The following is a 22002-nucleotide window of genomic DNA, read 5'->3' on the forward strand; positions in this document are numbered from 1 at the left end:
TGGGTTTGAATCTTGTGGCAGAGTTTGAATCGTGGAGAGGCGGCCGTCGTAGTGAAGTGTCGTGGTAATGTTTGCTGGACCTGAGGTGAGTGAGAGGCACGCGAGGAGAAACCTCTCGTCTCCAGACGCTTCTTTTGTTGACCCATCTCGCTGGAAGCGGAAGGCTCCTGGGGCCGCCTGAGGAGTAGAGGACGGGATGGGCTTGTTGACAAATGCGGAAGGGTTAAGTAGTGGGTGTGTGTGTGTGCGGGGGTGAGGGTAGTTAGGGTCCCTGGGGAGAAAGTGAAAGGAAGAAGGAACTCGAGAACCCGCTAGAGCAGAACTCTGCCTGATCAGGAGCCCTTGACTGCTCATCGGGAAGGGCAGAAATCTACTGCCTTAAATCCTGAGGAAGTCGGACGTTTTAAAAGGCATCCTGGCCTCTTTCCCAGACTGGCAGAGCACTTTCATTGCCCTGCACCTTACAGTGTAAAGTTCATTCCGCACTCCTAATCAGAGTGTTTTGTTTCAGATACAGATGTAAATGTAACTCTGGGCTTAACTATCAAATAAGGAGTTTTGCTTCTCCAACTTAAAAACTTTTTGTCCTGCAAGGTTCTGCTGTGAGCCTGGCAAAGTTCGGTCAGGAACCTCCTCTGAGTCCCAGTTGTAGCATCAAGACAAGACTTGCCAGCACTGCCTAGCGGGATTGCCAAGAATGGTATGGAAGCGATACTGCTTGGCAAAGTGCTTTGCGAATGAAAGGTCCTCTTGAACCTTGAGAATAAGTCTTTATACTGTCTGTTCTTAGTTTCTGCAAGACTCTCTTAGGAGCTCATTAGGCACTCAGTTAACAGAGAGATCAAGGCTAACTGCTGTTTATGAAAAGAAGTTACTTGACCGGAATTCAATAATTTTGTTGTATAATACATAGTTTAGGTTAAAAAAAAAAGCTATTAACTATCAAGTAGAATGTATTAAGCATTCTACAGGTTTTAGTTGGTAGTTGTTATTTTACTACCTTCAGCGCTCCGCCTTGGATTTTGGAAAGTATTTATGAACTTTGGCGCTAGAGAATATAAGAACCAAAGGCAAGATAGTGTCTGTTACTAAGTTTCTGTTACCTTGTAAGAATTCTCTGTTTCAGTAAACAAAGATTATCTTGCCTTCAACAGTAATAAATTAATCTCTTCTGTTACTGAACAAGTATTTGAAGTACATAAAATTTTCACTTTAAAAGTGCATCTTGTCAAAGTGCACTGATACCTTGAATCGATGAAGGTACCCAACAAAATCACGTTTGTGCTGTCAACTCTATGAAATGTAGGAGGAAAAAAATAGCTGAGATGTTAGTGCCGCCCTTCACTGCATTTGAAATTTCTTTCTTAATGTGATGTTTTTAACTAGTAGAAGCACTGGCTCTAACACTAAAGTTAGTTCCAAGGACAGGTGTAAGTTGCATAGAGACAATAAAAGGTAGTGTGTGGAGGATAGTTCCTGCTCCTAAAAAGTGTTTGTTGAACCTGAATCTAATTCAGATTTAAGCTTGAATTTAAGAAATAATTTAGAATTGTATGACTCCACATTCAAAATAATTCATGCAGCATTTCTGTTCCTTTGTTTGAAAATATTCTTTTCTTATTCCAGTGGAGCGTTGTTCTTCGGGAACATGGGCTTTGGATTTAGACCTGAGTCTACGTTCTGGCTCCTCACTTACTAGTTATGTCATCTTGGAAAAATTACTTATCCTAAACTAACTGTCTGTTTTTGTAAAATGGAGACTATTATAGAATATACCTTATATGATTATTTAAGGATTGAAAGAGATGGTGAATGGTAACTGGGGTTTTTTTTTGTTTTGTTTTTTAAAGATTTTATTTATTTGACAGAGACATAGCGAGAGAAGGAACACAAGCAGGGGGAGCGGGAGAGGGAGAAACAGGCTTCCCGCTGAGCAGGGAGCCCGATGTGGGCTCGATCCCAGGACCCAAGGATCATGACCCAAGCCGAAGGCAGACGCTTAACAACTGAGCCACCCAGGCGCCCCAAGATGTTTACCATAATGTCTGACATACACAGCATGCTCAAATGATAATCGTTGTTGTTCATTAGTAGTAGTTATGACCTTATTGACCTAATTTAAGAGTTCTCAATTAATAGTGTATTTGCTGAGAATAGATAACTGTTTGATATCCCACAAGCAGAGAGAAATCATACTTTCCCTTTTATTTCAATATTCATTCAAGAGCTCCTCTCCTGGGCCCTGAAGTTTTTATCAAAAATAGGCAAATATATATTTTTAACTTCTATGAGAACATTTCTGGAGACTATATATTTACAACCAAAAGAGTAGTGATTTAAATACTTCAGCTTTACATCCAGTTAGTCTGAGTTCAAATCCCATGTCTTGTGCTTCCAATAGTGTGACTTTAGCCAATTAACTTAATCTATATTGTAGTTATCCCTCTGTAAAATAGAAATGATTATAAATGCCTATATCATAGGATTGTTATGGGGATTAAATAAGAAGTATGTAAATTGCTTAGCAATTTCTATTTGTATACTAAGTGTTCATTAGAAAGTATTCTATAAATACAACATTATTAAATGAAGGATTGTACTTACGGTAAATTTTAATACTTTTTTGTTTTGTTTTTGAAAGGAAAATAACTAGTCTTGTTTAAAATCCAAATGATACAAAAGGATATACAGTAGAAAGTAAGCCTGCCTGTCACCCATACCTTCATATTTCCCCACCATGGGGCAACTGATGCTATCAATTTCTTGTGTTCCTTTCCTAAAAGAGCCCATACATATAAAAATATGTATGTCTTTTAAGATACAAATGGTTCTATGCCAAGTCTGCTATTTTGCACTTGTTTTGCACATGTATCTTGAAAATCAGCATTAGTTCATTCATTCACTTATTGAACAAGTATGTACTGACTGAGTCCTAAATATTGAACAAGCCCTGTTCAAGGTTCTGGGGTACAGATGTAGTCCATATTCTCATAGTGTTTATATTCCAGAGGGGAAACAAGCAATAAATATGTAACCAAATGATACATATTTTCCAATTAGTCTAGATGCTCAGAAGAAAAATAAAGCTGGTAAGGGATGGAAGAGGAAAGAGCAGGGTGACACTCTTTTGAATGGAATCTTTAGGGAAAGCCTCTGTGAGATGATATTTGGACAGAGATGTGAATAACGAACTGAGAGATTAAGATTTGCAAATATCTGAAGGTAGTGCCTTCCAGGCAAAGAAGAGAAAGTGCAAGGCCATGAGGTTAGAACAAGACGGAATGTTTTAGGAACACTAAGAAGGACAGTGTGACTGAAGCAGAATAATCAAGAGGGAGGATACCATTTGAAAAAGACGGCAGAGAGGTAGATGGGGCCAGATGTAGAACCTACTAGACATGCTAGGGAGTTTGCATTTTATTCTTATGCAGGAAGTCATTGGAGAGTTTGGAGCTGGGAAATAACATGAGATACATAACATGATCTGATTGCTCTTGAAGAAGGCATCTACATGCAATCAATTAAATAAAATTTATTATTGTACTTGCATATAATTGGGCATGAATCTTTAAGTTGATTGGCTTATATTTATCTTGGGTGAACAGTACCTGCTTATATTATAAGTTTAGAATTTGCCTCTTCAACTTGGTTTATATTATCTTGCAGTTATTGAAGAGAATTAGGTTTTTAACACTTCTTTATTAAATATAGCGGAGGAATGAGCTTTTCTATGTAAGTGAATATTCCAGAAAATTAAATGTTACCCTTACTAAGTGACATGGTGTTTTAACCACCCTCAGTGATTATTATAAAACATGATCTTTCCACTTTCCTAATTTTGTAAACCAGAACCGGGCGCATTAGGAATATAACGATAAAGACATACAGTCCCATTAGCTGTTATTTCTTGTCACTTTCTTATACTCTTTTCCAATCACATGTAATAATCATAAAATATTAGAGCTAGAAACGGACCTTAGGTATCATAGGGTCCAGTCCTATCACTTTATAGATTAGCAACTAAAGCGCCTTCTTTAGCTTCTTCATTGTTCTCTTTTATATTCTATTTTCTCTAGACAGATACCTTCCTATTACAATGAACAGTGGTGTTGGAACTATTTTATCTTTAATGTTTTAGTCCCACCAACAAAATCCTACTAGCTTACTCTTGATTCTATTCAAATACAATTAGGAATAGATATGTCAAAATTGGTCAGAGGCTGTGATACTATCTTCTGAACAGTCATCTGAACAGAATTTTTTTTTTTAAGATTTTATTTTTAAGTAATCTCTACACCCATCTTGGTGCTTGAACTTACAACCCCAAGATCAAAAGTCACGTGTTGTACCCACTGAGCCAGCCAGGTGTGCCTGAAAAGAATTTTTGAATCAACACGTTATTACATAGGTAACAATACTTTGGCTTTTCTGTTGCTGCTTCTTAGTAAACATGGTCAAAGAATTTACTTTCTGTGTGCCTTATTCAGCATCAACTAGATATCCATCTCTTTTACTTGGCCATGTTAGGAAAGAAAACTGGCATTATGTATTAATGTAGGGAAAATTTCATTAATCCCTGAAGACATCAGTATATTTGAACATAGACTGATTTTTTACATTTTGGTGATCCTGTTGACCTTAGGTATTTTTATTAAGAAAATTATTTTCACTCATTTGTTTTGAAAAAGTCCAGAAATGTGTGATACTTTAAAAAAGATTGATGTCTTTCTTAAAATCTGTAACAAGTTGTAAAACAAAGTTGTATAGAGCTGGAATTTTAACCTAAGGTATCTGGCTCCAACATCTAACAGTTAGCATCTTGATTTGATTATTTAATTAATTGACAAGAGATCCCATCCAACCTTGAGATTCTAAGGTCTATTTCAAAAAATCACCTGATGTCTTCTTATGCTTATTTAACTATTTCATTTGTGTGTATTTTATCTATCATTGGGGGTGAAAAGCATTCTTCAGTATTCCTAAGAGGTTTTAAAAGTGTGTATAGAGATCAGTTTTTGGTATCACAAGGTATGTGGGATGCCACTAGGCTAAAGTAGAGTTCAGAAATGCTAAACATCCTCTAATACATGTAACAGTTCCAAACAAGGAAGAATTATCCTACCCAAAGTGCCATCATGAGCCCACTGGGAAACACTAAAAAGATGAGCCAGTGTCTTTGGCAAGAAGAGACAGGAATGGGATAGACAGGGACGAGAACTGACATTTACTGAATGCCTCAATACACTTAATACTTATCTCTTTTAGCCTTCACAGTGCTTTGAGGTTTCTTTTACACAAATGAGAAACTGAGACTCAGTGAGGTTAAGGAAGTTGTCCAAGGTAATAGAAGTGAGGTATAAGTGCTATGTGGAACTTGGTTAGACAGAAGTTCAAGGATGAAGAAAGAGCAGAGTAGTAATTCATCTGGGACCTGACTTAGAATCCAAATGACCATCCTTCCCTCTTCAGTGTTCTATTTTTGGGGAAGGACAGAGTCTAAAAGGAGTGCCGTGCCCAGTGTCTCCTGCTTTTAGATTACTTTGGCTTTATTTGAATTTTTTCCAAAAGTATGTGGTTTTATGACATATTTTAGCTTCTTTGTTGTTATTTATCCCATTTAAAAAAACAAAATATCTTTTTTAACCTTTCTTCCCCCTCCACCATACCATTTCTTTGCTCATTTTTGCAATAGTAGTTCCTGTATTTACTGAGTCTTCTCTCATTCAGATTTTTGTCCCACCATTCCCCCAAAACTGTTCTCGTTGGCTTCTGTGTTACTAAATCCCAGGATTACTTCTTAGTGTGTACTTTACCTGTTAGCAGTATTTAACACAATTGATCAACCTGTTCTCCTTGATTTAAAGATTCCCCAAAATCTTAATGCCATTTGAAGCATTAAGACTCTGAGGACAGACTTTTTTAATTTGGGTTCCAACTGCCTTGACATTTCCACCTGGATGTCTATTAAAAGTCTCAAATTCAAGAAGGCTAGATCTTCCAACACTCAGGCCAAGAACTTTGGAGTTATTCTTGAATCCTGTCCGTCTCTCATACTCCACATCTATTAGGAGAATCTATTATCTTTACCTTCAGAATGTTTCCAGAATCTGACTACCAAATTGTTCTGAGTTGACATTATCTCCTGTCTGTACTACTTCAATGTTCTAATTAGTCTCTATTCCTTACAGTATGTTATCTACACAGCAGTGATAATGATCAAATTATATCACAAAACAAAAAATTAAATCACACAAACACAAGACCATGGTAGATCTCTTTACCTGAAGTATAAGTCAGAAGTCAGATCCTGGGCTTCCTATTAGACTCAACTTTACTATAGATAGGTAAACCGTATACAGTCATAGTGAGGCTACCCAAAAACCTAGCTTTGATTTTCACAAGGGTTTCAGCACTATATTAGTTTGGCTTATGGTAATGGACAGCAAAGATCTCTCAGAATCATCAAGGTAATGAAGGGAGAACCTTGACTTATGAACTATTTTTAGTAAAAGTGATCTTAGCTGCAAGCCTCTTGGCGGTGGAAATTGATAAACCAAGGCTCATCTCTACGTGTCTCACAAACCCATAGGGTTAAAAATAGTCCAAGGATGCATCAATTAGCCCGGGTATGAAGATGATGAAGATAACATATACACCATAGTGTATTCAGAGATCCTAATCTGCTCTCTCATGATCTAAGTCTAGGGTACATCAATATTAGGGTTAAAATTTACAGTCTGACTTTCAGATTACCTCACATAAAAATAAAAAGTAAAAAAGTAAAGATAAACTAACAAAGATCAGTAGTTTGGAAACCTCAACTATCCAGAAATTAATTGAGAATATAAAAGTTAAAACTAAGAAAAAAAATTAAAAACCTTTTAGATTTTCTAATTTATTTATTCTTCAAATACTTATATAGTCTACCCTGTGCTGGGCACTGTTTTAGGCTCTTGGAACACATCAATAAGCAAAACAGATTTTAAAAAAATATACATGTACTTAAAGAGTGTATAGTTTAACTGGAATAGAGAAAATAAACATAATAAGTGAAAAGTATATACCTTTTGGAGATGATAAGTTCTTTGGTAAAGAATAGAGCAGTATAAGGGTAATTAAGAATTGGATTGGCAGTTTTAATCAGAGTAGTTGGGAGGGCAACATTTGAGCAGGGACTTGAAAGAAGGGAGTTCATCATGTAGATATTGAAGAAAGCATTTTGCAATGGAGAGAATGGCGGGTGGAAAGACCCCATTGGGGTGCTTGATGGGTTAGCTGGAATGGAGGGAGCAAAGGGAAGATCAATAAAACATGAGGTAAGAATGGAGACCATTTAGAGAACTTCAACTTGTACTCTGAATAAAATAAAGAACCATTGGAAGGTTTTGAATCAGGGAGTGGTGTGTGTGTGTATGTGTGTTTAAATATATTTCCAGTAACATTTACCAGATAAGTGGAATAGAATTAACACTTTTTTAATGAATCCTATATGTCAGTCATATTGTATACAATAGAACTAATATTCATACTTTATTTTCTTTTTTAATTACAGAGGAATATTCAGGCATTCGTTTAAACAGGGGAAGGAAGATAATCAACAATGTCTGTTACTGAGGAAGACCTGTGTCACCATATGAAAGTAGTTGTTCGTGTGCGTCCAGAAAACACAAAAGAAAAGGCAGCTGGATTCCATAAAGTGGTCCATGTTGTGGATAAGCATATCCTAGTTTTTGATCCCAAACAAGAAGAAATTAGTTTTTTCCATGGAAAGAAAACTGCAAATCGAGATATTACAAAGAGACAAAATAAGGATCTCAAATTTGTATTTGATGCAGTTTTTGATGAAACTTCAACTCAATTGGAAGTTTTTGAACATACTACTAAGCCAATTCTTCGTAGTTTTTTGAATGGATATAATTGCACAGGTAATTGTTTCAGTTAGAGTTTAATTTTTCCATCTGATTTCAGTTTTACATTAGAATGGACATCTACTTGACCCATTCTAAACAATCAATTTTAAGGTGCTTGTTTGCTAAAAATTATTAAATTCAGTAGAATTTCACTGTAAATGTAGCCTTTCTTTGAAATTTAGGCATACATAACATATAATTTGTGGAACTTTCTCTTCCAGAGTCTTGCTATAGTCCCTATAGACAGTCATCTTTTCAATTTCCTATGTTATAAAGCACATGCGTCTTGCAGTTGATGCCAGATTTCTCACAAGTTGTATTCATTAATATTCCCGCTGCTTACCTATACAATTATCTATCCCTGGGGAAGGATTGGACATTTCTGAACACTTGGCAACTTTCTTTACAGAACCAGTTCTCTTTATTGTACCTTGAAAAAAAATGTTAAAAGCCCATGTTAATTGAGTATCATATACTATTTTAGCATATCTTCAGGCCAGAAAGCATCTCTAGTACTCTGGATAGATCTGTAGTAATTTGCCTTTCAAAATGGCCATGTTTATTTCCTAGAAAGAGACCTAAAGGCCAGTTAATTCAATATTTACAAGGCACTTAACACCATTATTTATATCTTATTTTTGTAATTACCACCATTTACGACATTTTCTTTAAGATACCCTAAAACTGTAACATGTTTCACTGTCTTTCACTGACTCATTCAGTTTTATTACAGAAGACTTACCTTCTTGGTCAAATAAGAATAGAATGTGGTTTATTGATTAGAACTGCTATCATTCTCATTTTTAAGTGTATACTCTTTTCCCCATTCATGAAACTCCATACTGTCTCCAGAGATTTAAATTTTTCTTGACTACAAATGAAAAAATCTCTACCAAACTAATACTGAATTTTTGTTTTCATCTTGGCTTTATTTTATATTATTATGCAGCTTTCTTAAGACTTTTTGATGTACTGCTAGCTTACATAAACTAGAACAGAATGAAACATGTCAGTTTGATTCTACTGAAAAGTATTTTAGTAGTTTGTTAATATTTGGCTTAGCAGAGAGATTTAACTTTTTAACTTATAAAAATATTTTTACCAGTAATAATAATGAGTTTATATTATGTCTGGTATTTGCCATATGTAATTCAGAGTACCTTTTTGTTTCATTTTGTGTTTGAAGAACACATCACTTTTATGTTATACTGGAGAGAATCATGGAAACAAAATAATTTGCCTAAAACACAAATTTTACAGAGGAATTTCTAAATGACTTCCATTGGAATTCATTCTTTCAGCAAACTTGTAGTGAACATCTGCTTTGTGCCAGGTGATTTGCTAGTTATGAAGGATACACAGCCTCAGCCTTGGAGGAGCTCACAGTCGGAAATACAGTCTGATACATACTAGAATAAAAGGACGTGTAGCATATACTGAGGACTCAAATGAGGGAGTAGATGTTTCTGCCTGTGACAGGGAAGACATGGAAAAGTGACATTTATGCTGAATGTTTAGAACAGGTGTAAATATTCCAGCTGGATTAAGTAGAGGAACTCTTCAGTGGAAAGACAGTGGAATAGAAAAGAAGCAGCACATGCAGAGAACTTCACACAATCTAGTATACCTAGACCACAGCAAGGAAGAAATAGGCTGGAGACAGTGCCTAATAATATTCCAAGGCAAGGAATTTGAACTTTCTTATGTAGGGCTGTTGAGCAATTAGGAAGATTTAACATATTCAGATTTTGTTTTCATAAAAAAAAAACACTAAAAAATTCAAAGGGATGGATTAAAGAAGATTGAGACTAGATAGGGAGACTGATAACCGATTAGTTAAAACTTGTAAGATTGCTGTGGAAGAAAGGGAGCAGATGACAGGAGAATGGTACCATTAACCAGAATACAGAATATAGGAGAAGAGTGGATTTGTGCTAAAATTCTCAGGTTTTAAGGATAAGACTCTTAAGTTAATTTTGGACCTGTTGAGTTTAAAGTTATGTTCAGAATATTCAGATTGAACTATCCACTAGACAGTGGATATAGTAATATTGTATGTCATAATAAAGAGCTTTGATCCCTTTTTATAAAAACTCAGTACTTGCATATGGTGCCACTGGAGCTGGGAAGACCCACACGATGCTAGGATCAGCTACTGAACCTGGAGTAATGTATCTAACAATGTTAGACCTTTATAAATCCATGGATGAGATTAAAGAAGAGAAAGTATGTAGTACTGCAGTTTCTTATCTGGAGGTAAGTTGACAGAATCATTCCTTAGTTTAGTCAATAGTATTGAGAAATCTTTAAGAAGTACCATGGCCCATTCAAACTATTCTGTCATATAGAATTTTCTTATGAATATATAGAATCATTAAAATTCCTGGTCTTAAGTATTTGTTACGCATCTTACTCTTTTTCTGCTGAGTATTTTATTTTGGCCTACTTTCTGATTAGCAAGATTAGCACAAAGAACTTCCAGATACCCTTCATCCAGATCCCCCATATGTTAACATTTTATTATCTTTGCTTTCTCCCTCTGTATGTGTATCTATTTCTTTTTCTGAACTGTTTAAGTTACAGACTTGTAAAAACAGGACATTTTCTTAAATAACCACTGAATAGTTATCAAAATCAGGAAATTAACAATGATTGAACACCAGTACCTAATCTATAAATCTTAATAAGATTTTGCCAATTATTCTGATGATGCCCTTCATTGAAAAAGAAAATCTAAGATCATAAATTGCCTTCAGTTGTTGTATCTCTTTAGTCTCAATCTGGATTTTTCTCTGTGTTTTATGTCACTGTCATAAAACCCCTAATTTGGGTTAGTCAATGATTAGATTCAGGTTATGCACTGGCAGAAACACCATGGAAGTAATGTTGAGTTCTTATAGTAGCATATCAAGAGGCTGGTATGGTTAGTTAGTTCCGTTACTGGCTTTGTTAACTGTGATCCGTTTCATTATGTTGGTCTTGGCAGAATTTCTGTACTAGAAAGATACTACTTTACCCTTTATCCTCTTATTCCTCAAATTTTCATCTGTTACTATTGACATCCACTGATGATTCATGCCTAAGTCAATTATTATTATGATGGTAGATAATAGTGATATTTAAATTCCATCATTTTATCTGCATTTATTCCTTGGCTTTCTACTATATGGAAGAACTTTTCCTTTATTATATCAGTGTGGATTCATAGATTCTTAACATTATTTAATAGCTTATAATCCTTTTCCGAAATTATTTATTTGTATGCTCAAATTATGCTAGATTTAGCCAATCAGGGCTCCTTCATGCTGTCTCTTGTGTCCTCATTCTTTGAGGTCTTCTGCCCCCTTAGTAATAGGTGACATTCAACAAATCATAACTAGGATATAGACACACTAACTTTGCATTCAGGTAGTGTTTCAGATACCAGTAAAGAAACAAATCCATGATTTTACTGCCTATTCATTTGTGGTATCAGAGAAAAAATTTCTGGTAGTCACAGCTCTTTTGTTGACAACTTGTAGTTTGGTTCCTACTGAGAAAGGTTCTTCACAGTTCAAAAATTGGTTAAGATATGTATGTTGATAAAAATTTTCTTGTCTACAGAACTTGGAAATAAAAGAGAAATAAAACTCATTTTCTATAGTTAAGTGCTGAAAAAAATTGCTTTGAACGTAGTTGGGTAAAGAACATAGCAATATTCTTTATTTCTTCCTTAGATCCTTTTATAACTGGGCGAATTTTGAAATTTGGTTATTTTTATAATGTTTTTTTAATTGTTTTTTCTTTCTTTTAATCTGCCTTCATTTTATTAATGGTAAGGCAAGGTGTGATCTAATGGCTTTCCACTCAGGCTGTGCACCAGAGTTGGCTTATGGAGGTTTTTAAAAATAGACATGCCTAGGCCTCAGCCCTTGGACATTTTAATTTAATAGGTCTGGATTGTGGCCGAGGCATCTCTGTTTTTTAAAAGCTCCCAGGTGATTCTGATGTGTAGACTGGCTTGAGAATGGTTGTTCTAATTTTGTATTTTGTATGACTGAAATGGGTAAGGGGAAGCATTTGAAAAGTGACTACTGCTTCTCAGAAAAATAAGAACCAAAAAATTACATCTTCATATTTTACTACTTTTAAGAGTTTTATTACATTTAAAAGTGGTTATCATTCATTGTAGAAAATCTTACCAGGTGTCACTGCAGACTATTTATTAGAACATGGAAATAACTTATACAAAATAATTCTTAAAGCCTCAGTCTCTATGCTTTTTTAAATCTTATCAGTTGTGGTCATTTGGTTGGCAAGTAGAAAATTAAGTAACTTTAATAAATTCGTAAAAACAGATCAATAGTACTATTTCTATACATTGTTTATAGAAATTACTAAAAAAATTGCTAAAAAATTACTAAAAAAGGAATTGCTTACAGAAATTACTGGGGGAAAAAATTTCCAAAGACCTAAAATAGATGTATATTCAGTACCATGCAGTAGAGTGAGGATATCTGGACTCCCATCCCTACCCTGCTATTACTTTTGTGACCATGAACAAATCACTTAACCTCCTAGGGCCTTACTTCCTAAAGAGGGGAAAAGGGGTCCTATTATGGGACTTATCATTAAGAATTGCATATTAAATTTAATGTAAATAAAGGAGAAATGAAATAAATACTCTCGATCCTTGAGTATGGGTTTTAACTCTTAAGCTCTAAAATTTAAAAAGTTTTGACTATTTGGACATCATGAAATAATAAACATCTTCAATAAGAACCATGCCACCTCCATATAACTTACTAGAATTTCCCAAGACCACGGGTCCCATTTACTTCCAGAAAATAGGAAAAGGCAATTCACGCTATCTTATTTCTGTTTCACCGTAATCATCAAGTTAGGAATTATGGAGAGAGGGTGTAATGATTCCACCTTTAAATTTCAGTTGCAAACTGAAAACTCTTCTGTTTTTTCAGATGATAGAAAATTAATGGCAACCTGAGATAGAAGGGGTGAGATGAATGCAAATGAGTTGCTGCTTACCTTTAAGATGCAATTCTAATACAATTTTAAGTCAGCAACATGTGTGATGTCACTGTTATTTCAACATCAGTGCTAAAGCAGGGTTTTTTGGGGTTTTTGTTTTGTTTTTCCTTAAGGTATATAATGAACAGATTCGTGACCTCTTAGTAAATTCAGGGCCACTTGCTGTTCGGGAAGATGCCCAAAAAGGGGTAGTCGTTCAGGGATTGACTTTACATCAGGTATGTTTATAAATTTCTTTTTCCTTATTGTAATAATAAGTGTGGTTATTTAGCCATTTACTTATTTTCTGTTGTGTTCAAGAAAGAAGAAAAATAATGAAGTGCAGAGTTAAAATAATCAGAATGTATGTTCAGTATTATTTTGTTTTCCTTTGAAATAATTGAATGAGCTTTTCTTTTTGTAGTTGTTTTTGGGCAAGAGGGTTGGGGGGGTTTTTTGTTTCTTTAGAGAGAGCAAGAGCTCAAGGGGAGGGGCAGAGGGAGAAAGCAGGTTCTACACCCAGCATGGAGCCCAACACGGGGTTCAGTCTCACAACCCTGAGACTATGACCTGAGCCAAAATCAAGAGTCCAACGCTTAACTGACTGAGCCACCCAGTCACTCTAAATGAGCTTTTCTTTTAAAAATCTTGCAAATGTAAACTCTGTATTCTGCTTAATACATTTATATTTTATCTCCTCCAATAGATAAGATTTTATCTTTTTTTTCTCATATAACACCAAAGTATAGTTGACCCTTGAACAACATGGGTTTGAGATGAACAGGTCCTCTTATATGTGGATTTTTTTAATAAATACAGTACACTATACAGCGGCTAACTGAACATAATAAAATAAAATAAATACAGTACTGCAAGTGTATTTTCTCTCTTATGATTCTCTTCATAACATTTCCTTTTCTCTAGCTTCATTTATTGTAAGAATATAGTATATAATAGATGTAATATACAAAATATGTATTAATTAACTGTTCATATAATCAGTAAGGTTTGAAGTCAACAGTAGGTTATTAGGAAAACTTGTGGGAAGTCATAAGTTACATGTGGATTCTCAGTTGCCTGGAGGGGAGATGTGTGTCAGTGCCCTGAACCCCCGCATTGTTCAAAGGTCAACTGTATATCATTTGCTTAGTACTATGTAGGAAATATATAATGGGATACAATTTATAGAATGCATTTTTACCTTTTATTTTATCTTTAAAAGTCTTTTTTCTTGTTAAAAGTTTATTAAAAATTTTAAAGATAGATGACTATTTGTATGTTTTTCTTCCACAAAATTTCTCTAGCCCAAATCCTCAGAGGAGATTTTACAGTTATTGGATAGTGGAAACAAAAACAGGACACAGCATCCCACTGATATGAATGCCACATCTTCTCGTTCTCATGCTGTTTTCCAGGTAACAGGCCATTAGACTATTGCTCTTAAAATTTAAAATAAACAAAGCCAAATTCATGTGGGGTAATTTTCATATATGCAAAGAAAATCCCTTCAGCTGTCTGCTCCTTCCTCAGCATTTCCTTTATTTTGGAGCCTTGAAAAGATTTTATCAAGAATAATCAGAATTGAGATGATGTAAATCAGAAGTATAAATTTTTACTGTGTGAAGATACAGGATAGTAAGGTGGTAGCATTAAAGGGTTTTTTCCCTTGTGTTTTTTAGTTAGTGAAAATATTTAATCTTTCCTAAGGATAATCTTATATTCAGAGCAAACCTTCTCTTTTTAGGTATAGATTTACAGAAGCAATAAATTGGGGAAAATCTGATTACTTTTTTAAAGATTTCATCACAGGGACCTTGCAAATACTTGCATTCCTTAAGGACATTGATTGCATTGATACAGTTCTTTTTAGGAATACAATTCTAGAAAGAGGTAAAGCATATGTTAGTAGCTATTATTTTTTGTAGTTTATAGTCCTGTTAAAATCCAAATTATTTTATAGCTTCATTCTGGATTATACTAGTGTAACCCAACTTACAGTAAGAAATTGATGTAGTTGAAAGAACTCATATCTGAGGCAGTCAAGTCATTCAGAAAGTCGCCAGCCCATAAAATTTTATTAATCCTTTCTGTTCTTTCCACTAACTCTTCGTTTATCAGTAGTCATAAGAGAAATGTTTATCTATGACACTAAAATTTCCCCAAAATGTCTTAGACCCTGCCCTATACGAATATTAACAAAGATCTTTATAATGGAATAATAGCTTATCTTACCAATCTGCTTAATTTATTTCAGTTAAACTACGAATTCGATAAATTATGCTTTACTCTAATGGGCTGAACATGACAAGTATATTTTACTATTTTTTTATGGGATACTTTCTTAATTATAATTACAACAGTTTTGGGAATTAGTATATTCCTACACTTCGGTTTGGGTCAACATTAAAATTCAGCTTTCCTTGAGGAACAATTCCTGGAGACATGCACATTCTGACCACTGCCTTTGGTTTTTGGTTAGGAACATTATTTCTAGAGTACCTGTGCCCCACCCACAACCTCTGATAATTCTATGATCTGGCTCAGGGGTTACCAGAACACAAATGGCAGTTGTTTTGAGCTTCTATCAGATCAAGAGTTATTTGCCCTCTGGTACGTATATAGGAAATCTTTTCATTTTCGAGTTTTTTCCAACTTCCATAATTATTTCTGGTGTTCTTGGATATCAGCCAGTCAGATTATTATACTTTGTTCAGTTTGTTTTTAAAATGAAAATAATTTTGGTTTCATGTTCTTTTAAAAATAAAGGGCACGTTTCCCTTTTAATTTTGTTAAATCTTATCCTCATTTTTCCTATTCTCCTGTAATTTCAAAAAGATTTATTTGCGACAACAAGACAAAACAGCAAGTATCAGTCAAAATGTACGAATTGCCAAGATGTCACTCATTGACCTGGCAGGGTCTGAGAGAGCCAGTACTACCAGTGCTAAAGGAACCCGGTTTATTGAAGGCACAAATATTAATCGATCACTCTTAGCTCTTGGGAATGTTATTAATGCCTTAGCAGATACAAAGGTAGGTACTATATGTTTATTTATTTTAGGTATTTTGAAATATTGAAATATGTGTAATTCCTAGGAAGTTACTACTTAAAATAATTTTGTTTTAAAGATCTGTTATAAATCAAATTTCAAGAATATATCAGTAATATTTGTATAGAGCAAAGACTGTAGAAAGTCTGTTACATCAAATAAAACTATGTTTGCTTTGGTTTGGCTGTTTTAATTTCCAGTTTTATAATCAGAATTTGTTGAAAGAAATGTATTGAATATCATATTGATGGTTAATATTTTATGGTACTTTCTCATCACTTATTTTAAACCTGATTATTAAAATGACCATTTAGTGATCACTACACAACAAGCATAATTGGGATAAATACAAAAACTACATTTTAGGAAAACAAATTCTGGTCTGATTAGTATTTTATATACTATAAAATTGGGTTAAATATTAAGAGTTAATTTTTCTTAGGATGAGAGGCTTAAGATATAAAATATAATTAAATCACCTAATAGTATAATGTTTATTAGATGCTTTTAGGGCATTTAAAAATATTTTACATCTACTATATGCCAGAGTGCTTACTAGAACACAGCATATTTGACAACTTCTGTATTGGTAAAAATTACTTCCTTTTTTTTTTTTTTTTTAATTAAAATGTGATCATTAAGTTGAAGCCAGGTTCAAGCTTTGAGAAATTTCTATATTTAGGAAAATACGAGTCAATGAGTGCTAGGAAAATGTTGTATTTTTAATTAGTAAGAGTATATTAAAATGATTTGGGAAGTCTTTTAAAAAAGACAAATTCCTGAAATCATGTAAAAGCAAAGATGTTTTCTATATTCTAAGTTAAAATCTCAAACATGTAAGCAGACAGTATGGTATAGAGACTGGTTTTCTAAACTTAAGCCATTTATAGCATTTTTTCCATACCAACTTAATTTTTAATAATTGACTCCTGTTGAATCATTTATGAGTCTGTGTTTAATGCATGTCTTGTACATATAAAATCATTTCAAGTTAACACCAGCAGCGCACGTTCCACAGTATTTGGGAAACACTGCTATGGTGGAAAGCACAGTACTACTGGGAGCTGGAACACCTAGGGCCTATTTCTGGCTGTGAGTTATCAGCCATGTTACCTGAAGCAAGTCATTTCACTTTTTGTTTAGCATCCGTTTTTCTCTTCTGTAATGTGAAAGATTTACATTGTATAACATAAGGTTGCTTTTAGCTTAATATTATAATGTTCTGTTTTTAGGGAAGTGCCTTTTGAAAAATTTGTTTTTTACTTTAAAATCAGAACTGTATCTTTTAAGTAAAGGAAAACCTACAAATATAAGTTCTCCTAGAACTGTGTTGTCCTTTCAGACTAAGTCTCTGTAAGATTATAATTTTAATTTACTTTGTATCCGTGTTAGCTAATTATTTAATGAGAGAAATAGCTCTCTGGCATACAGAATTCTTATTATTTCTATAGTAGATTTGAATAGGGCATCCATTGCCTTTGTATTTTAATTTCTTTTTAAATGATGGAGATTTTTTTTTATATGAACATTTTATTTCTGATAAAGAAAAGTTAATATGGAAAGGTTTTGTTAAATATACCCCACACTCAGTTTTCCCAGTTGTTAACATCTCACATTTATTTATACTGGTATACTTACCACAACTGATTAACCAATATTGATTTTTTTTATTAACTAAAGTTTATATTTATTTAGATGGGAATATAATCTTTAAGTAGTATATTTGTTTTATATATTCACTCAGTAGTTCCATAAGATTCATTATCATCATTTCGATCACCAATTATATCATAAGTCTGGGCAAAGTTGGGCAGTGCTTAAACTCTTAGAGTGAAGTGATAGCAGGTTTGAATTTAAATGTGGAAAATGACATAAGAATTCTTTTTTTTGTTCTTTCAGAGAAAGAATCCGCATATTCCTTACAGAAATAGTAAGCTCACTCGCTTGTTAAAGGATTCTCTTGGAGGAAACTGTCAAACTATAATGATAGCTGCTGTTAGTCCTTCCTCTGTGTTCTACGATGACACATATAACACTCTTAAGTATGCTAACCGTGCAAAGGACATTAAATCTTCTGTAAGTATGTTTAGTCTGCCTTTGTTGTAAGGGCATTGGATGTATACTATTTTTATAACTTTAAAAAATGTTAATTAGAGTTGTATTTTTACTAAGGATTAGCAAACGGTTAGAAATGTCTTTATTAGCTTGGTTAATTGAGCATTAACTTGGACAATTAAACCATTAAGCACCTTGATTACATATATAATAGATACTGTTATTTAGTCTTTTGGGACCTAGGATGCTTTAGTGCCTTTCTCCCTAACCTTTTTCACATCATGGCACATGATATTTTGATGGCACACTGGAATAATTGGTCAGAGCTTTAGCACATTTGTTACAGCCAGAGATAATGTTATCTGCTTTAACTTAGCACCAACCCTTGCTACCTGAAAACCTTGGATATGTTAGGTAATCTCTCCAAGCCTCAGTACTTCATCTGTAAAATAGATGTATCTGCCTCAGTTTATAAAGTAAATAGCCCTTTTAAAATAATTAATGATATTGATGTAACCAATCTCTATATAGCTCTAACCATATAATAATGATTGGTTAGGTCAGTATTTTTGCCAGTAATTTGGGGTGATTAAAAAAATATGTCAACCGTGATGTATTTTTAAAATTGCAGGATCTCAGGGTCAGAAAAAACCAAGAGTTTAAGTGGTGTGATGGCTTCTCCTGCTGTTTACCCCTCTGCTACTCTCACTGTATGAAGATGAGAGGGTTATTGTCTTTTTTTTTTATGTTAGTCACCATACATTACATCATTAGTTTTTGATGAAGTGTTCCATGATTCATTGTTTGCATGTAACACCCAGTGCTCCAAGCAGTGTCCTCCTTAATACCCATCACCAGGTTAACCCATCCCCCCACACCCCCCCTCCCCTCTAAAATCCTCAGTTTGTCTCTCGGAGTCCATAGTCTCTCATGGTTCATCTCTCCCTCCGATTCCCCCTCCCTTCATTTTTCCCTTCCTTCTCCTAATGTCCTCCATGCTCTTCCTTATGTTCCACAAATAAGTGAAACCATATGATAACTGACTTTCTCTGCTTGGCTTATGTCACTTAGCATAATCTCCTCCAGTCCCATCCATGTTGGTGTAAAAGTTGGGTATTCATCCTTTCTGATGGCTGAGTAATATTCCATTGTATATATGGACCACATCTTCTTTATCCATTCATCTGTTGAAGGGCATCTCAGCTCTTTCCACAGTTTGGCTATTGTGGACATTGCTGCTATGAACATTGGGGTGCATATGGCCCTTCTTTTCATTACATCTGTATCTTTGGGGTAAATACCCAGTAGTGTAATTGCTGGGTCATAGGGTAGGTCTATTTTTAATTTTTTGAGGAACCCCCACACTGTTACTGTCTTTCTTAAAGAAATGTTCATATACTCTATATAATTAATTGGAAAAGGATATTCTCTATGGGAATGCAAAGCTTTTCACACGTTTTTTATGTAGTCCTTACAGCAACCCACTGAGGAAGGCTCTACTTTATAGTTGAGGAATCCCATGCTCAGAATTTTAAGTACCAAATTCTAAATCAGTTAAGTGAAAAGTGGACAGGGCCTCGAAATCAAGTATTTGAACTTATGGTTGATATTCTTTCCACTATTCCATAGCTGCCAAGGAGCCCATACAATTATAAAAAGGATAAAATGTAATAAGAACTCATTAAAAACTAATGAACTTAGAAATTGTTGAAACTTAAAATTATCTCTAAATTTCTTAGAAGTCAGAGGAAAAAGAAAGTGGACAATTTTAATTATGTGAAGAATACTTTGTAAGTTCTTAAAAGTACCTTTTCTCAGATAGTAAGACAATTTCTTTATAATTTTACTTATTTTATAAATGTGCTCAGCATATCCTCTTGTTATAGATTTTGAACATAAGTATAATTCATCGTGATTGTCACATGATTATAATTGTCACAAATTCTGAATTCATGGAACTGAATAAGAATATGCCATTTTTTGTATATATAATTATGTGATTATCTCTGCAATCATAATTTCTATCTTTTTAACAGTTGAAGAGCAATGTTCTTAACCTCGACAATCATATAACTCAGTATGTAAAGATCTGTAATGAGCAGAAGGAAGAGGTATGTCTATTCTTTACATTTTATGCTAATTTCCCTTAGTTCCTCATTTATGGGATTTTGCAAACTTAATTGCCTAAAAATTTGACGTTTTTTCCTATTACAGTTGAAAATCTGGCATGTTCAGTTATTTTTCACAGCTAAAATTTTTCTGTAACCACGTATAATAGAGATAAATAATTTGTAATTTAACTAGTGTCTCTCTCTACTAGATCTTAATGTTAAAAGAAAAACTAAAAGCCTATGAAGAACAGAAAGCCCTTACTGATGAAAATAACAAAGCAAAATTAATGATTTCAAACCCTCAGGAAAAAGAAATTGAGAGGTAAAAAAGACATTAAGATCTCATTTTAAGGATTTTATGGTTTTAAAATTTAGTCAGATATTTTATGTTATTATCATTTGTTGTATGTCTTTGTATATTCTCAACTGAATTCAGGAAGCCACTGACTACTGCTCTTTATATTTTTCACACTTTGGAGATCAGATCATTTTAATATGTGATTGTGATTATACCAGGACTTAGGTATAAGATGGAGAAAGTAAGGCCAATTATGGCACTTAAGAAATTAGTTTTTCAGCAGTTTTCATATTTTTCTTCTCAGGTGTCTTATTCCATTCAGGCTGCTGTAACAAAATATCACAGACTGCTCTCTTATAACCAAAACAAACAAACAAAATTATTTCTCGTAGTTCTGGAGATTGGAAGTCCCAAGATCAGGGGGCTGGCATAGCTGGGTGAAGGCATTTCTTTCAAGCTGAAGATTTCAATCCTTGAATCTTCATATGGACTCTGGGAGCTTCTTTTTAAGGTTACTAATCTCATCCACGGTGGGGGCGGGGTTCTGCCCTCATGAACTGATTACCTCCCAAAGGCCCCACCTCCTGATACCTTCACCTTGCATGTTAGGTTTCAACATAGGAATTTTGGGTAACAAACATTTAGGCAGTCTAATCTGGCATAATATCATTATTCGTATAATTCATATAAATTTTATCTACCTTTTCTTGACTGTGTATAACTCTAATAATTCATGTATTTAGTTTGTTTAGTTAATTATTTGAAGGGACATCTCTCAGTGATATAAATTCATATAGAATTTTGATAGATTCCCACTAAGCTTTTTAGCAGGTGAATTTTTAAAAAAGAAAGTTGTTAATACAATATTCACAAGTACTTTTCCCCTAAGCAGTTCAGGTAATTTTTCCAAATTGTCCCAATGGAATACTAGTTCAAAAGCTGTGAGTAGTTCTAAGAAGGCAATAAGAAATTCCTGGATCAAACAAATTTGGAAATTACTTCTTATTTAAGGAATCTAGATGTTTTCCAAAGTATGTCAGTTTATTAAAGGCTCTGAGAGGTCTTGTAATAAAGGAATCTGTCCAAATTGATTAAAGTTCAGTGAAGTTAAACTTATTTTACATTCTCCAGAGCCAATGTTCTGTTATCACTAGTATGAAAAACTAACCACAACTTAAACCAATGACTATTCACACTGTTTTGGAACTCTAGAGTTTATAGCAGTCTTGATATACATAAGGAAGACTAGTGAATGGTGACTTTCAACCTAGTTTCAGATACAACACCTTTTTTTAAATTTGGATTTGTATATTGAAGTTTACATAAAATATCCTTAATTTGAAAAAAATGTTTTTTTGACTCAGTTGACCCCAAATGCTAAGTGATTAATACTTCTGATAATAATGCTTTAGTTTTGTAGATGGCTTTATAGTTTTTGATGATTTTTAGGCCCATATTAATCTGATCACTCCAACAATCCTTTGAAATTTGAATTGGGATATTGTTTTCTCAAAGATAAGGCAAGAACTATAAATCATCTCCTTCAAATATTAATCTTTTTCTTCCATACT

General features: G+C 33.9%; 1 protein-coding gene across 1 annotated transcript in view; it reads left to right on the forward strand.

The window, feature by feature from the left end:
* KIF18A (kinesin family member 18A) overlaps positions 1 to 22002 on the forward strand; it is a 79883-nt gene continuing 57881 nt past the window's right edge. Inside the window, exons 1-9 of the mRNA XM_028117706.2 lie at positions 1 to 85; positions 7553 to 7925; positions 10009 to 10166; positions 13052 to 13156; positions 14222 to 14332; positions 15753 to 15950; positions 17867 to 18043; positions 20059 to 20133; positions 20343 to 20455. Of these exons, the coding sequence (XP_027973507.1) occupies positions 7601 to 7925; positions 10009 to 10166; positions 13052 to 13156; positions 14222 to 14332; positions 15753 to 15950; positions 17867 to 18043; positions 20059 to 20133; positions 20343 to 20455 (1262 nt within the window). The 5' untranslated portion in view covers positions 1 to 85; positions 7553 to 7600. The remainder of the gene's footprint in view (positions 86 to 7552; positions 7926 to 10008; positions 10167 to 13051; positions 13157 to 14221; positions 14333 to 15752; positions 15951 to 17866; positions 18044 to 20058; positions 20134 to 20342; positions 20456 to 22002) is intronic.

Source organism: Eumetopias jubatus, unplaced genomic scaffold, assembly GCF_037043125.1.
Source record: "Eumetopias jubatus isolate StellerSeaLion01/CBP00866 unplaced genomic scaffold, mEumJub1_p1.0 scaffold_13, whole genome shotgun sequence".
In the NCBI taxonomy this organism is placed as follows: domain Eukaryota; kingdom Metazoa; phylum Chordata; class Mammalia; order Carnivora; family Otariidae; genus Eumetopias; species Eumetopias jubatus.